Below are 17,018 nucleotides of genomic sequence, written 5' to 3'. Positions count from 1 at the left end.
AGTAGTCTTTGCTTAAAAATCTACTTTGTCTGATACTAGTGTGGCTACTCCAACTGTCTTTCGATTAATGTTAGCATGATATATCTTTTTTCATCTTCTTGACTGATTTGTGCTTTTAAACTGAAAGCACTTTGGATTTCTTTTCCACCTAAGGAACACAGGTGGAATTTTGGAATACAAAGTTATCACAAGCACCCACTATAGTGAAACTTCATGTAGGCAGGTTCCACTAATGGATGAATGGGTGGAAGTTTGAGGAGAAACAGTTTATTCATGTAATCTTGAAGTAGCTATCCTGTGATAGTTATTAATTACAAAGGAAAAGTAACTATGTGGAGAATCTTGGCAAACACTACCTTAAACAAGTGATCAAGGTGAACATCACTAGTTGTAAGACTGACTTAGTGATATCTCATACCCTCTCATATAATACACTGAGAAGGGCACATCACCTCTGGGGTATTTCCCCAAACATGTAACTCTTTCCCAAAACATGTAACTTCGAACAAATCATTAGAAAACAGGCAAACCTAAATTGAGAGACGTGTTTCAAAGTAACAGTTCTTTAAGTGTCAAGGTCATGAAAGACAAGGAAAGACTGAAGAACCATCACAGACTGGAGAGTAATAAAGAGACATTCAGTTAAATACAGTGTGGGATTCTGGATGGAAACCTGGAACATAAAAAAGACACTAATGGAAAAATTGATGAAACTGAAATTAATCCTGTAGTTTAGTTAATATTATATGAGTGTCAATTTCATAATTTTGATAATTTTTCCATGGTTCTATAAGGTCCTGTTAGGAGAAGCTGGGTAGGGTGCATATGGGAACTCTACTATTTTTGCAACTTTAAAACTGATATTGTTTCATAATAAAGGTATAAAAGAAAAATAATTAAGTGATTTTCTTACTGGGCAGTGCAGTTGAATGTTGTCTTTTTAAATACAATTGGACAGTCTGTGTCTTTTAATTTGTCTCTCATATGTAACTGTTGTGATTATTGAAATAGTTGGATTTAACTCTGTCATCTAGCTGTTTTTTTTAAATTTGTCCCATTTGTATTTTGTTCCCTTTTTCCCTTTTTCTGTCTTCTTTTGAATTATTCAAGTATTGTTTTATTCCATTTAATCTCTTGTTGGTTTATTAATTATACCTCTTGTTTTTCAGTGGTTGCTTTAGAGTTTATAGTTCTGGCTTACCAATATGATACCACTTCATGTGGAAGAGCCTTACTACATGTCTGCTTTCCTAGCCCAACTGCTGTTGTTTCATACATTTGATTTCTACATTCAGTATAAACCTTACAGTACCTTGCTATTCTTTTTTTTCCTGTGGTAAAATATACAAAACATAAAACTTTCCATTTTAATCCTTATTAAGTGTACAATTCAATGGCATTAAGTATACTTACAATGTTTTACAGCCATCACCACTATCCATTTCCAAAACTTTTTCATCGTGCTGTAAATTTTCTTGTTTTTAGTGTAATTTTTAAAATGAGAAAAAATCATTTTATGTTTACTCATCTAATTAATGTTTCTATTGACCTTCATTCTCTCAAGTAGTATCAGATTCCCTTTGGTACCATCATTCTTTCATGGGATGGAATTATTTTAATGTTCCTTATAGTGCAGCTTTGCAAGGGATGAGTAAATTCTGCTTTTATGTATCGAAAATGTCTTTTTCATTAAGAGAGGTCTATGTTGACATTATTTGTCATTCAGCCCTTTATAGGTGTTACTCTGCTCTCTTCTTTTTGGTTATTATTTCTTAAAAAAATTTTTTTATCATCAACTACACTACATCCCCCACTCTGTCCTCTTCCACAGTTCACTGATGCTGTTATTTTTTTCATTTGGTGTTTTGTCTCGTTTTGTGTAGTTTTTATTGTTACGTCTTTAAGTTCACTAATCTTTTCTATGGTATATACCATAGTTTACTGTTAATTTCATCCAGTGTTTTTCATCTCAAGTGTTTTGTCTTTCATCTCTGGGAGTTGATTTATATCTTTTTATTTCTTCCATATTTTGTCTTAACATGCTAATACTTCATTATGTGGTTATAATAGGTCATTTAATGTGCTTGTCTACTATCATCCGTGTTATGTCTAGGTCATTTTCAATGAACTGATTTTTCTTCTCAGTATAGATCATATTTTCCTGCCTCTTTATGTGCCTGGTAGTTTTCTTTTGGATGCCAGACATTGTAAATTTTACATTATTGGTTCTGGATATTTTGTGTGTGTATGTGTATGTATTTAATATGTTCTTAAGCTTTGTTCTAGGTCACATCTAGTTAATGTTTCTGTTGATCTTCATTCTCTCGAGTACCATCATATTCCCTTTGGTACCATCCTTCTTAAGTTTCTAGGGAGAGTTTGATCCTTTCAAAGCTTCCTTTAAGTATTATTGAGCAAGACCAGAGCAGTGTGTAGGGCAACATTTTTTCCCCATTATTGTACTTTTCCCTCCAAACCTTTTTATACATCCTTTTTTCCTGTTCACCATCCCGCCCCATGAAATTTTATGCTTTATTATATATATGCTTATGTGTTATATTTCTGTGCTTTATATACCCTCTGACCCCTCCAAAACAACTTTTATTTACTTGGGGGTGATACTACCTCAGTTGAAATACATGGTCTAATGCTAATTCTTCTCTATTAGTAAAATGTTACTCTTCTGAGTATAGTGACCAGTGCCCTATATTTTTACTATTTTAAGGCTAGGACACAACCAGTCCCTTTTGCTTTATCTTGGCTGGAAGTGGAAGTCTCCCCAGATCCTGACAGTTTCTCAAAAGCTAAACATACCCTACTATACAGCCCAGTCATTCCACTCCAAAGTATTGGCCCATGAGAAATGAAAACATATAACTACATAAAAACTTGAATATGAATGTTTATAGTAGAAGCTTTATTTCTAAGAACCAAAAACTGGGAACCACCCAAATGTCCATCAGGAGGTGAATGGATAAATGATTTTACACCCATTCAGTAGAACGATAAAAGTAATGAAGGATTTATATATGCAACAATATAGATAAGTCTCGAAATCTTATGCTGAGTCGGAGAAGCGAGACCCCCCCCAAAAAAAAACCCATGTGTATGATTCCACTTATAGAAAACTCAAAAGTGCAGGTTAGTCTGTGGATAAAAAGGAGATTAGTGGCTGCCTGGGAATGAGATGTAGAGAAGGACTAATCACAAAAGAGCACAAGGAAACTTTTGGTGGGAAAGGAAATATTTCCTTTGATTTGTGGGCATGATTTCATGGGTGAACAGATGTCAGAATTTGAAAACATATATTAAATATGTGAAGTTTATTATATGGCAATTATATATGCCATAAAATTATAAAAGTAAATAAAATGAGTTTGGACTCTACTTGGGGAACTGATATTTCTCATTAATGACCCATATGTATAAAAATGTATTAGTGTAGGTTATGGTGAGTTTTAAAACTTATAATTGTGATGTTTAATTTGTTGGCAGTTTGAAAACACTAACTTGCTCCATACAGAAGTGTACATTTACAGACCTAATGCTAGTAATTGTTCAGTTTTGTTCTGATGAGTGTGAGTAGTGGTGTTAAACAGACTGAGCTGTTTTCAGAATGTGTGGACTAGGGCGAAATAGTCCTGGTTTCTGAGAACTGAGGAGTTTTAGACCCAGAGGTTGCTTAGAGTTTGGCTATCTAGCCTAGCATTTTAGGGCAGCTCTGGGAGTTGCATACTTATTCTCTAATTTTCTAGAAGGTGAATACTAAATTTCTGCATACTAAATTTAAACATTTAAATTTAGTATGCAGAAAGGTTTACATCTAATAAATATATATTTTGCTGCAGTTTTACACAGTGAATACATCTCAGATGTGAATAGCACCCAGATGAAGAAACAATAGAACCTGGTATTGGTAATTTTTGAAAATACAGTTCTTTGCAGGATAATTAGATAAAATTGAACACATGCTGAATGATCATGACTAGGTAATTTCTAGTTTTAAAGTCTTTGACACTGGGATTTTATACTGTACAAAAATTGTTCTGTTTATTTTTGTTTGTGTAATGGTAGCTTATTTTGTTTAATCATGATATTTTTTCTTGCAGTGGACTCTCGAAAAATTGACCAAGAGGGGAAAATCCCAAAGGAAACTTTAGAGAAGCTGAAGAGCCTGGGGCTTTTTGGCATGCAAGTCCCAGAAGAATATGGTGAGTAAAGGAAACCACCCCCATGCTGGTTGCCTTTTAAGAAAGTAGTCTGTGTTTCTTCAAAAAAGGGTTCTGTTTGGGAAGGGTGGCCCTTAATGCAGTATGTCCAAAATCGAGCTGTAAAACTGCTGGAAATAATAAAAACGTCTATCACTGGCTAACTATGGGGTGGCTGGTTAGTGAGTGTGTGCGCACTATCTCAGGTGCTTGTGCTGTGGAGTTTTGTGCTTCTTCCTCTGAAATGCATCAAAAACCATCGCAGGAACTGTGCTTGCTGGATCTCTGTGGAGGTGGAGGAGGTGGGTGAATCAGAGTGAAACTGGCTGATTTTCAGTGTCATCTCCATTGCACAGCCCTTTGGTCTCTCAGGCTCAGAAATTGTTCTGGAGCCACTTGTGCTTCCTGTGGTAAGAGCGCAGGTGCCAGGTTCCACTAAGTTTGGCTTCTCATCCTGGTGCAAACAAGTAAGACATATATGGCTGTAGGACACAAGGTGCATCTAAAAAAACACTAACTTGCTCCATACAGAAGTGTACATTTACAGACCTAATGCTAGTAATTGTTCAGTTTTACTGTAATGAATGTATAGGTGTTAAACCTGTAGATATGGGGATTTAATTAGGGGGAACCTTTGAGCAGGGCCCTTTGTCCTTTGGACCATGCATATCACTCTTAGAGTATTGTAGTGATGTTTTTAGTCTCCAGGTAGAAGGCCCTTCCTTGCCTTTCTCTTCAGCATCCCAGGGTAATTCTGCCTTGTCAGATTTGGCTGATCACTTTTTTTTTCTTTTGCCTAATCCAGAGGTGGCCATCCTAATTCTGTGGGATTAAGGGGACAGGCAAGAAGTGTTTGTGGGGAGAGGAATAGAAAATGTCTCAAAGAGCTAGAACACAGGCTGATTGATGCATGTGAATGCACACCAACACATCACTTTTACTCTTGGACCCTTTTGACATAAAAGTGTGGCTCTAGGTTCTCAGCCTTCACCCTACACCAACCTCTATGAGCCCTCTTCCAGAGCCTTTGCTGTCTGAGGCTGCTTCCAGGTTTGATCAGCTATGGGACAGGAGTTTAGGGGAGAATTAGTGGTGCTTTAACGGCTAGGTATATTTCATCGGTATGAGCTGGTCATTTGGAGGTTTTTAATATTTTGGGCATTTTCCCAGCTAGATTTCAAATTAGGTTTTGCACAGCAAGTCACAAAAGCCAGAAGCTTGTCTTCATGTTCTAGCTTCCTACCTGGTCTACCTAAGACACTAAAGTTAGGCCACCTCCACCTCTGTACCCTAACCTTGGCAGCCACAAGTGGGGAGCCCTCAATGTTTGTAGAATAAGTTTCCACTTGTACCCAGCCTGGAACTGGTACAGTTTGAGACAAAATATGAAAATTTAGGACAAACTAGTTTGATGCCAAATTTCCTTAATTCTGAAGCATATTTTAATCAGGTTAAATCTTAGTTTATATGTATGTTTTTTTGCTTTGTTTTAAACTATTAAATGGTGTATCTTACTGTCATTATATGAAATACCTTTCATCACATTTCCAAATGTATAAAAACATTTTTTCATTTATGCAGAAGACATAAAATCAGTGATGTTGCTCCTTCAGTGGTGGAATGCACAGAACAAATATCTGCAGGGAAAAGCTATACTTCCTGTTTCTTAACAGAAATCTGCAGCATCTGAGTGAGGTGTCGGGAGCTTGAGCTTTCCCAGACATCTGAGACATCTGAGACTTGTCAGTATTAAAAGTGATGGGAATTCTTGGCCATAACACATGGGCTGTATTGAATATGAGACTAGGAAGCCATTGGAGATAGAGCTGGAGAGTGACAGTTGATCTCTCATCCAATGAAAACATGAGTGCTTGGAGTAACGAATACCAGGAGAAAGCCTCTAGATGTAGCCAGGTTGGTAGTATTGTATGTTTCTCCTTTAAAGGTTACCCTTCAAGATCCTTTAAAATCATTTCGTAGTTGATGAAAGTGCTTAATTTTTCTCCAAAACAATTTCTATGTAAAATTGAGGTATGTCTTTTTATATCTACATGTCATATATGCCAGCATGTATTAGGGGTGTATGTGTACACATGCATGCCTAAGTTGATATGAGATTACATAACTTTCTATAAGTTATTCTCGTTTTAAGTCCTACTTTCTGGTATGAAAATACTCTCTTTTTTTTCCAAATCTTTAAAATAAATGTTATTAAGTACCCTTTTTTGAAAAAAAAGTATTTTATTGTTGTTCAATTATAGTTGTCTGTATTTCCTCCCCCCTCCAATCCCCCCCACCCCAGCCAAACCCACCTCCCTCCCTTGCTTCCACCCTCCCCCTTGGTTTTGTCTGTGTGTCCTTTATAGTAGTTTCTGAAAACCCTTCCCCCCATTGTCTCCTTCCCCCTCCCCTCTGGCTATTGTTAGATTGTTCTTAATTTCAGTGTTTCTGGTTATATTTTGTTTGCTTTTTTCTTTTGTTCATTATGTTCCAGTTAAAGGTGAAATCATATGGTATTGGTCCCTCACCTCCTGGCTTCTTTCACTTAGCATAATACTCTCCAGTTCCATCCATGCTGTCTCAAAGGGTAGGAGCTCCTTCTTTCTCTCTGTTGTGTAATATTCCATTGTGGAAATGTACCATAGTTTTTTGATTCACTCATTTGCTGATGGACACTTAGGTTGCTTCTAGCACTTGGCTATTGTAAATTGTGCTGCTGTGAACACTGGGGTGCATAGGTGCTTTTGGATTAGTGTTTCAGGGCCCTTAGGATATAATCCCAGCAGTGGCATTGCTGGGTCAAAAGGCACTTCCATTTCTAGTTTTCTGAGAAAATTCCATACTGTTTTCTACAGTGGCTGTGCCAGTCTGCATTCCCTCCAACAGTGTACTAGGGTTCCCTTTTCTCCACAGCCTCTCCAACACTTGTTTGTTGCTTTGTTTATGATGGCCATTCTCACTGGTGTGAAGTAGTATCTCATTATGGTTTTAATTTGCATCTCTCTGATGGCTAGTGATGCTGAGCATCTTTTTATATGTCTCTGAGCCTTTTGTATGTCCTCCTTGAAGAAGTGTCTGTTCAAGTCCTTTGCCCATTATTTAATTGAGTTGTTTGTCTTCCTGGAGTGGAGTTGTGTGAGTTCTTTATATATTTTGGAGATCAAGCCCTTGTCCAAAGTACCATTGGCAAATATGTTTTCCCATATACTTTGTTCCCTTTTCATCTTAATGCTGTTTTCTTTAGCCATGCGTAGCCTTTTATTTTGATGAGGTCCCATTTGTTTATTCTTTCCTTTATGTTCCTTGCTTTAGGGGACATACCAGTGAAGATGTTGATGCGTGGAATGTTTGGGATTTTCCTGCATGTGTTGTCCTCTGGGACTTTTATGGTATCACATCTTATATTTAAGTCTTTTATCCCCCTTGAATTTATTTCTGTGTGTGGTGTAAGTTGGTGATCGAGTTTCATTTTTTTTTGCATGTATCTGTCTAGATCTCCCAACACCATTTGTGGCTATTTTTGCTTCATTCTATGATGCTGCCTGCTTTGTCAAATATTAATTAACCATAGAGACTTCTGTTTGTTCTGGGCTGTCTATTCTGTGCCATTGGTCTGTGTGTCTGTTTTTATGCCAGTACCAGGCTGTTTTGATTACAGTGGCCTTGTAATACAGTTTGATATCAGGTACTGTGATCCCTCCTACTTTGTTCTTCTTTCTCAAAACTGCTGCAGCTATTCTGGGTCATTAATGGTTTCATATAAATTTCTGAAATGTTTGTTTTATATCTGTGAAATATGTCATGGGTACTTTATAGGGATTGCATTGAATCTGTAAATCACTTTGGGTAGTATGGACATTTTGATGATGTGAATTCTTCCAATCCATGAGCATGGTACATGCTTCCATTTGTTTGTGTCTTCCTGAATTTCATTCTTCATTATTGTATAGAGTATAGGTCTTTTACCTCCTTCTTTAGGTTTATTTCTAGGTATTGTATTTTTCTTGTTCCTATATCAAATGGAATTTTTTTTCCTGATTCCTGTTTCTGATATTTTATTGTTGGTATACAAAAATTCCTTAGATTTCTGAATATTGACTTTTTATCCTGCTGTTTTGCCAAATTCATTTATTAGGTGGAATAGTTTTCTGGTGGAGTCTATAGGATTTTCTCTCTACACTATCATGTCATCTGCAAACAATGACAGTTTTACTTCCTCCTTTCCAATTTGGATTTCATTTTCTTTCTTTTTCTTGTCTGATGGCTTTGGCTAGGATTTCCACTACTATGTTGAATGGGAGTGGTGAAAGCAGGCATCCTTGTCTTGTTCCTGATCTTAGTGGGAAAGCTCTAAGTTTTTGCCCATTGAGTAAGATGTTGGCTGTAGGTCTCTTGTATATGACCCTTATTATATTGAGGAATGCTTCCTCCATTCCCACTTTGCTAAGTGTTTTTATCATAAATGGGTGCTGTACCTTATTAAAGGCTTTTCCTACATCTATTGATATGATCATGTGATTTTTGTCTTTTGTTTATGTGATGTATTATGTTCGAAAATACTTTTTTTCATGAGATGATAATAGTCATGTTTGGTTCTTTTTCCTTCCTTGGGAAATTAAGGCAATAGCAACCTTATATTCATGCAACCAAATGGTTTGGGGAACTGTTCCCAGTCTGGAGCAGGGAATGAACTCCTTTCTACCAACTGGGCCTGCATTTCCTTCCTGGTTCCCTGCAGCCAACCCAGCCTGTCAGTATCCTGTCAATGGCATGTCCATGGCTGGTTGATGTGGCTCCTTCCTGCCCTTCAGCTTTATCTCCACCAACAGTCTCCACCCACCTGTCATCCTTTCCCATGTGATTGCTGTCCCCATGATCTAATGGTAACTTCCTTGGGGGAGAAAGCATCAGAACTTAATTTTTTTAACAAACAAAACTGACTCCCTTAGTATGTGAAATAAGTATTGACTGAAACAAGTGGAAAGGGGAAAGTGGTACTGCAGAGCCCTGGCCTTCCCTGGGCACCACTCCTGAACCCACAGGACTGCATTACTAGGCAGGCCACTCCACTTCTCTGCAGGGACTCATCCCTTCCTTTGTGTGTGAATGGTGGCTCTAGGGCCCTTACCCATACATACCCCCTGAGTTCAGACCCAGCCCTCCTACATTTTGGTCACGTGACCTTAGGCCTTGGTTTATTGTTTATATGATGCATATATGGTCACCCAGCCATCTGTCAAAGTTGAAGACACAAGTTCAGTGGATTTTTTGTTTTTGTTTCTTCAATGTTTATCTTTCTACTGCAGCAGAGTGATTTCCAACTAGAGTTATTTTGTCCCCCAAGAGACATTTGACAATGTCTAGAGAATTTTTGGTTATCAAAACTGTGGGGGGGGGTACTTCTGGCATCAAGTAGGTGGAGGCCAAGGATGCTGCTAAACATTCTACAGTGTGCAGAAGAGTCACCCATGACAACAAATGTTGGATCCTAAAATATGAGTAGTGCCACTGCAGAAAAATCTCTGTCCTGGAATCCGCTAGATACTGAGAATGAGGCACTGGAAAAGCTGTTTCATTTATAAAGATCTATATTTGACAGGAGATACAACCTATTAAATGATGTAAAGGTATTTTTATATTTTTGTATTATAGATTATATTTTTATGTTAAAAATGTATATCTCTGTAAATGCTCATATGCCTAGAAAAGTTTGAAAGGATATGCACAAAAATGGTCTGACTGCTGTTTGTGGGTGATGTGTATTTTCTTTGTACCTTTCTGTATTGTGACGAAAATGGTGATCTGGCATTACTTTTATAATCAGAAAAGACTAGTAAGGCCATTTGCCTTTAATGGGAGTAATGTGGGGCTGGGCCATAAGTAAAGCAGGTCTCTTTATTCTCTAGGTGGCCTGGGCCTTTCCAACACCATGTATGCACGGCTACAGGAAATTGTCAGCCTGGACGGGTCGATCGCTATGACCCTGGAAGCACACCAGGCTATAGGCCTCAAGGTCAAGTATCTGGGGATGCTTTCTGTGACTCCAGGAAGACCTTCAGGAAGTGAATTGTGCTTGCTATCTCATGGTCTTGGAGGAGAGCCTATCCTATCCTGCATCTTTGCCCTGCAGTGCCTCATTTGTGCACGTCCTCTCTCAGCTATGCCATATAGTGCTCAGTTCCTACGTAAGCAGCAGCCCTTTGATCACGCTCTCCCTTCCCTTTGAATCCTCCTCATGTTCTCATTGCCTTTGACCCATCCTTTGGAAGCCCAGTTCTGATGCTGCTGCCTCCATGGAGCCTGCCTTCACTTCAAGCTGGATATGAGCCTCTCCCACTGTGCTCTTGAGTCAGTTGGGGCCTTAGCATGTCCTCCCTACTGTTGTCTTTCTCACCCCACTAGGCTTGGAGAATTTTAGGGCAGGTCCAGATTCACCACTCTTAATCAACAGTCCATTACTTGTGTTGTTTCTGGTCAATGTAGAAACCAGAGTGAGCTGAGTGCACAGCATGCATGCTCGGCTTCCCTCCAAGAGCTTTTGTGCTCCATACACTCACTCAGTGGAAAGAGGGGACTTGAGAAGGAGTGTGGGACAGTTCTGACATTGACTGAACACCTTCTTTGTGCCAGGTGTGGGTGCAGCATTCCCACCTCTTCACATTTTATCATTCAAACCACCCCTCCAATGGGTAAGATTATCGCCTATATGTACAAGAGGATATGGAGGCTTAGAGAAGGGACATCCCTTACCGAAGATTACCTAGCCAGGAAACAGGAGCTGTGATGAACATCCCTGAGTCTGACTCCAAAGTTCTGCTGGGACTCCAGGCCCAGGCCACCCTGATGGTGCACTTTAGGGTGGGTCCTTAGCAGTCTGGCTCCCCACTTTTTTTTACCTGAGGCTGCCAGCTCTGATTCAGGATATTTCCTCTTGCATGAAGTACCGTAAGTATTTCCTTCAGAAGCTATATTCTGCAAGCATAGTTGTCATAGTCTTTTTCCCCCACAGCTGAAATCAGCCTGTTTGTGTCTTGTTTAGGGAATCATCTTGGCCGGCAGTGAGGAGCAGAAGGCCAGATACCTGCCCAAACTGGCATCTGGGGAGCACGTTGCCGCCTTCTGCCTGACAGAGCCAGCCAGGTCTGCCCTTGGCGCGAACTGCCATGGAATAGCGTCTCCCAGGGGCATGGAAGGAGGGCTAAAGTTTGTGCTGAATAGGTGGTGACTTTTATTTCTTCCCTCTCTGAAATCTTCACCAGGAGTCAAATCAGCAACTTTTCTTGCCAATTCTCTTATCTTTATTTTTCTGTCCCAGTGAGATTTATAAATGCGATAACACACCTGACAATGCCTATTAAATAATCATTTTGTGGTTTGCAACACACCTGACATGTGCTTTCAAAGCTTTGAAGCAACTTTCAGAGTATGAGGGTGGGTGGTAAAGCCCTGTTTTACAGATTAGGAACTGAGGTTAAGTGAGGTTGTGTGATAAGCCCAAGGTCACACAGCTAGGACATAACAGGGCTGGCACCGAGGTCTCTTACTTGGACCACCCTTCATCTTACTTCCCTCCGCCTGGGGTCCTGAACTCATCCTGAAAGGAGTTTAGATGAGTTTATTTTGAGTACACATTTTCATGTTTGAATCTAAATTTGAATTTTCACCACCACCTTTTTTATCTGATATGATAAGGGGTTGGGCAGGTCCAGCCTGCCTCCTGTTTTTGTCATGGAAGTGTTACTGGAACATGCCTGTTTGTTTACAAATTGTGGCTGCCTTCATGCACAATAGCAGAATCGAGGAGTTGGGCTGTAGCCCAAAAAGCTAAATATATTTATCATCTGGCCCTTTATTTTAAAAGTGTACCAACTCCTGTATTAAAGTAAAACCTTTATTTTTGGGCCCTCCAAACCATTCATCTTGATTCCCAACATTATTTTCTTCAATAGCTTATTTTTGTCCCTGCAGTGGGAGTGATGCTGCCTCCATCCAGACCAGGGCCTCGTTAAGTGAAGATAAAAAGCACTACATCCTCAGCGGCTCCAAGGTACAGCTCCTCTGGGGTCTCAGTCATGACCTTCACTACTACTCATTGACCACTTTGCATACACCAGGGATTGCAAAGGGTATACACATCATCTTTTGACCATCACTTCTTGGGTGGATGCTACTTGCCTTCTTTGGAAGAAGAAACGCCTCAAAGAGTTCAGCACATGTCCTATGCTTAGTAGCAGAGCCAGGATTGGAACCAAGGAGTTCTGGCTCCACAGTTTACATGCTTCTGTTTTACCATCTACCTCCTTGAGCTTCTGTTGGGTGTTTGTTTTCAAAAAGTTTTTATTATGCAAAAATTGAAACATATACAAAGTTCACTATAGTGAACTTGAATGTACCTGTCACCCAGCTTCAGCAGTTACTAGCCCTTAGCCAATTGTTTCTGTGTCAGCATCATCACCTCTGGCTTGCATTCATAACTGTCTCAATTTATGCCTCTAAAAGACAGGACTATTTTATAAAAAAAGTTATGATACCATTATCACATTTTTTTAAAAAATGATAATTCCTTACTATCTAGATAGCATTCAAATTTCTCTGATTATCTTATAACTTTTTTTTTCAAATCATTTGCTTGAATTGAGATCCATATAAGTTCCATATATTGCAGTTTGTTGATAAGTTTCTATATTTATCTCTTCTTTCCTCTCCTCTTTCTTATACCTGTCTCCTCACTCCTTTCTGTCCCCATCGCCCTTTCCTGAGGAAACCCTTCATTCAGTGCTAGAGCTTGAACTATCTTAGTACCATTGGATACTGTTCTACAGCATCGCCACACACTCACACACTCACACTCATGGTCACCTGTGTCTCTTGGGAAAATCCTTGCTCTGGGGAGACTGGGTTCTGTACTCTGTTTATGCAGTCTTGGCTTCCCCAGGGCCAAGGCTTTACAGTCTAGCCTGAGGTTTGATGGGCAGCTGGAGTGTCTTCTGGAAAAGATGGGGCTTAGAAGTGGCTCATAATGGTTTAGTTTTCTCCAAAGTTCTTTTGCTTTTTCTTTCAGGTCTGGATCACCAATGGAGGACTTGCCAATATTTTTACTGTGTTTGCTAAAACCAACGTTGATTCTGACAGCTCAGTAAAAGACAAAATTACAGCATTTATAGTAGAGAGAGACTTTGGTGGAGTAACTAACGGGAAGCCTGAGGATAAGTTAGGTATCCGTGGCTCCAACAGTAAGTTGTGTGTGTGTGTGTGTGTGTGAGAGAGAGAGAGAGAGACAGACAGACAGACAGACAGACAGAGAGGGCATGAGCCAGTGCACGAGCTCTTTAGCCCCATTCAGGCATCAAAATACAATGAAGTTTAAGTAGTTTTAATTGACTCTGGCTGGTATGGCTTAGTGGATTGAGTGCCAGCCTGTGAACCAAGGGTTGCTGGTTCTATTCCCAGTCAGAACATGCCTGGGTTGCGGGCCAAGTCTCCAGTTGGGGGCTTGTGAGAGGCAACCATACATTGATGTTTCTCTCCCTCTTTCTCCCTTCCTTGCCCTCTCTCTAAAAATAAGTAAATAAAGTCTTTTCTAAAAAAGTAGTTTTAATTGTACTTAAGCATTTTAGAAAAATCAAATTAAGAATGCCATGATGACTGTTGTAAATAATGCTGCAACAAACATAGGGTAGCTTATATCTGTTCAAATCTGTGCTCTTATTTTCTTGGAAGAAGTTCTCAGAAGTACAATTACTGGGTTATATGGTATTTTCAGTTTTTTGAGGAATCACCATACTGTTTTCTATAGGGACTGCATCCCACCAACAATGCACAAGTGTTCCCTGTTCTCCATACCCTTGCCAGCACATGTAATTTGTTGAGTTTTTGATAATAACTATTCTAACTGGAGTGAAGTGATGGCTGATTGTGGGTTTGATTTACATTTTTTTGATGGTTAGTGATATCATCTTTTCTCTATTTCCTCAGAGAAATATCTTTTTATTTCCTTGCCCATTTTTCTCTTAGATTGTTTATTTTTTGTCATTAAGTTATATGAGTCTCTTATATTTTGGATATCAACCCATTATAATTTGCCAGTATATTTCCCCATTCAGTAAATGGTTGTTTGGTTTGTTGGCAGTTTTTGTCACTGTGCAGAAGCATTTTAGTTTGATGTAGTCCCATTTGTTTAACTTTTGCTTTTGTTTCCCTTGCTTGATGGGATGTGTCCAAAAAGATACTACTCAGACTGAAGTCAAATAGTTTGTTTCCTATGTTTTATCCTAGGAGTTTTATGGTTTCAGTCCTAACATTTAAGTCTTTAACCCATTTTGAGTTTATTCTTGTATATGGTGCAAGAGAGTGGTCTGGTTTCATTTTTTTGCATGTTGTGTACAATTTTTCCAGTACCTCTTGTTGAAGAGACTGTGGTCAGTCCATTGTATATTTTTATCTCCTTTGTCATAGATGAGTTGACTGTATAAGTGAGTGTTTATTCCTGGGCTCTCTGTTCTGTTCCACTGATTTATGTGTCTTTTTTGTGTGTGAATACCATGCTGTTTTGATTGTCATAGCTTTGCAGTGTAGTTTGAGATCAGGGAGCATGATGCCAGCAACTTTGTTCTTCTTTCTTCAGATTGCTTTGACTGTTCAGGATTTTTTGTTGTTCATATAAATCTTAGGATTATTTGTTCTAGTTTTGGGAAGAATGACTATATTCATTGCAGCATTATTTACAATATCCAAGATATGGAAGCAACCTAGGTGTCTGTTGATGGGCAAAAAGTGATGTGGTATGTTACATATTTGGAATATTATGCAGTAATAAAAATGAAATCTTGCCATTTCTAACAACATAAATTGATCTAGAGGCTATTATGCTGAGTGAAATACGTTTGGCAGGGAAAGACAAATACGATACGGTTTCACTTATATTGAAATCTAAAAAAAAAAAAGAAACAAATGAACAAACAAAACAGAATCAGATTCCTAAACTGAGACCAAAGGGGTTTTACCTGAAGGGAGAGTATGGGAGAATCAATGAAAAGGGGAAGGGGAATATAGTCAATAATGTTGTGATAATTTTGCACAAATGGTTATTAGAATTAGTGTGGTGATTACATTATAATTTTTAAAATGTTGAATCACTTATATTGTCCAACTGAAACTAATATAACCAATAAATACTGTATACCAACTGTACTTAAATTTAAAAAGTTAAAAATAAAGTGCCACAGTGACTACACTTCTCCATGTAATGACCATCAGTGATTTTAAGGTTAATGAAACAGTCACAGTCTTGTGGAGCTCTCAGCCTTGTGAGGGAGGCATAGTGGACACCAAAAAGGGCAGTGGGGTATCCTAGGTTAAAATTCCATTACAGGAAACCCCCATATTCCCGGCCTGGAACTCCCTCCCTTCTCCTGCTTCCCTTTCTGCCTACCCAGGCCTGCTTGTGGCCCTTGGTCTGCAGTAAGTTTACTTGAGGCTGGGTCCTGTGAGTGGCCTTCAACCCTTCCAGAGCAGTGGAGTCCTCAGAGGGCTCTCTTTCATAGGCCTCCTATTCAGATCATGGAGAGTCTGCTACAGGATTCTGTATACCACCCTAGCACCTCCAGACCCACTTCTGTTTGCCACCCTGTCTTTGGGGACCCTGTGTTCTAGATAGTGGTATTTGCCACTACATGTGCTTAGCCTGGTGGGGGCAGGGGCTGTCAGAGAGCCTGAGCTCTAACCTGGCTCTGGTACATAGAAGCTATGTGACCTTGAGAAGCTAGTTGGCTTTTCTTCAGTTTCCTCACCTATAAGAAAGAGATGATAATAGAACCTACAATGTGGAGGTGATATGAAAAGGGAGGGTTACAACATATGTAAAATGCTAAGTATACGTGGAAGCTGATAATGTTTGTGCTGTTACTGGTATTAACCACCATGACTGGTACTGCTGCCTATTGCGTGATGAATGTTCCAACAGAGGAAGGAGCAGGCTCAGAGGCCCTGAGATAAAAAGATCCTGGTGTGCTGGTGGGAAAAAGCACCCAGAGTGACTAAAGTGGTGGGAGAGAACAGGGCTGCTGCTGTGTACCACTATGGGTGCATTGTCCATACTGATGTCTGGGTAGGTGGTGCCCACTGGAATTATGTAATGGTCCTGTGAGAGGGGCTTGTGTGGCATAAGATGAGGTCAGAGAGGGAGGAAGGGTCCTCCTCACATCCAGCAGCCTGTGAAGGAACAAGAGGTGTTAGGAAAAGGGCCTTGCCTCTCAGCGCATGTATTTAAACCATAAATGGGACCCAGTGGCCAGAGTCATGGGTATTTTGTTGTATTTCATAACCAGGCTATTTGGACACAGCTGTAATAATAGAAGAAAAAGTCATCAGACCCTGGTTGCCCTCACTTTGTTTGGCTACTGCTTGGCTACTTGAGCCATGACTTCCCTGTCCTGAGCCTCCCTTTTCTCTGCCATTAGTTGCTGGGAGCCACCACTATTATAAAGAACAAAGTTGAGAGGCTTCTGTCCCTTCCTGCCTCTTCCCTCACCCATCATGCTTACTGTAACTGTTCGCATCACATTGACCTCCACTTCCTTCAACATGCCAGGTACATCCTCACTTTAAGGACTGCTAGTCATCCATAACCACAGTAACCCTCCTGAGAAACCACCCTAGGACTTGCCATTTATTTCTCTTCCATAGTTTCCAGGTGCTCTGGGTTGGGTTCAGGCATGCCATATGTTTGCTTGAATGTGCTGGAGCATGTTCTCACGCAGATCATAAGTGCCCAAGGAGCCAAACTAGGCTGGATTAACACAGTTAAGACCT

The 17,018-nt window shown here is 39.6% G+C and overlaps 1 protein-coding gene across 4 annotated transcripts in view; it reads left to right on the top strand.

The window, feature by feature from the left end:
- ACAD9 (acyl-CoA dehydrogenase family member 9) overlaps positions 1–17,018 on the top strand; it is a 75,158-nt gene that overhangs the window by 40,542 nt on the left and 17,598 nt on the right. For 2 of the 4 annotated variants that reach the window (XM_045851866.1, XM_045851863.1), the window contains exons 3-7: positions 4,110–4,211; positions 10,115–10,221; positions 11,248–11,426; positions 12,177–12,255; positions 13,270–13,441. In XM_045851866.1, the coding sequence (XP_045707822.1) occupies positions 4,190–4,211; positions 10,115–10,221; positions 11,248–11,426; positions 12,177–12,255; positions 13,270–13,441 (559 nt within the window). In that variant the 5' untranslated portion in view covers positions 4,110–4,189. The remainder of the gene's footprint in view (positions 1–4,109; positions 4,212–10,114; positions 10,222–11,247; positions 11,427–12,176; positions 12,256–13,269; positions 13,442–17,018) is intronic. The other 2 variants (XM_045851865.1, XM_045851864.1) reach the window with 2 other exon arrangements.

The sequence above is a fragment of the Phyllostomus hastatus genome, unplaced genomic scaffold (genome assembly GCF_019186645.2).
Source record: "Phyllostomus hastatus isolate PE091 unplaced genomic scaffold, TTU_PhHast_1.1 phas_contig_86, whole genome shotgun sequence".
Taxonomy (NCBI): domain Eukaryota; kingdom Metazoa; phylum Chordata; class Mammalia; order Chiroptera; family Phyllostomidae; genus Phyllostomus; species Phyllostomus hastatus.
The sequence above is the reverse complement of the archived record's forward strand: the minus strand, read 5'-3'. Positions and strand labels throughout refer to the sequence as shown.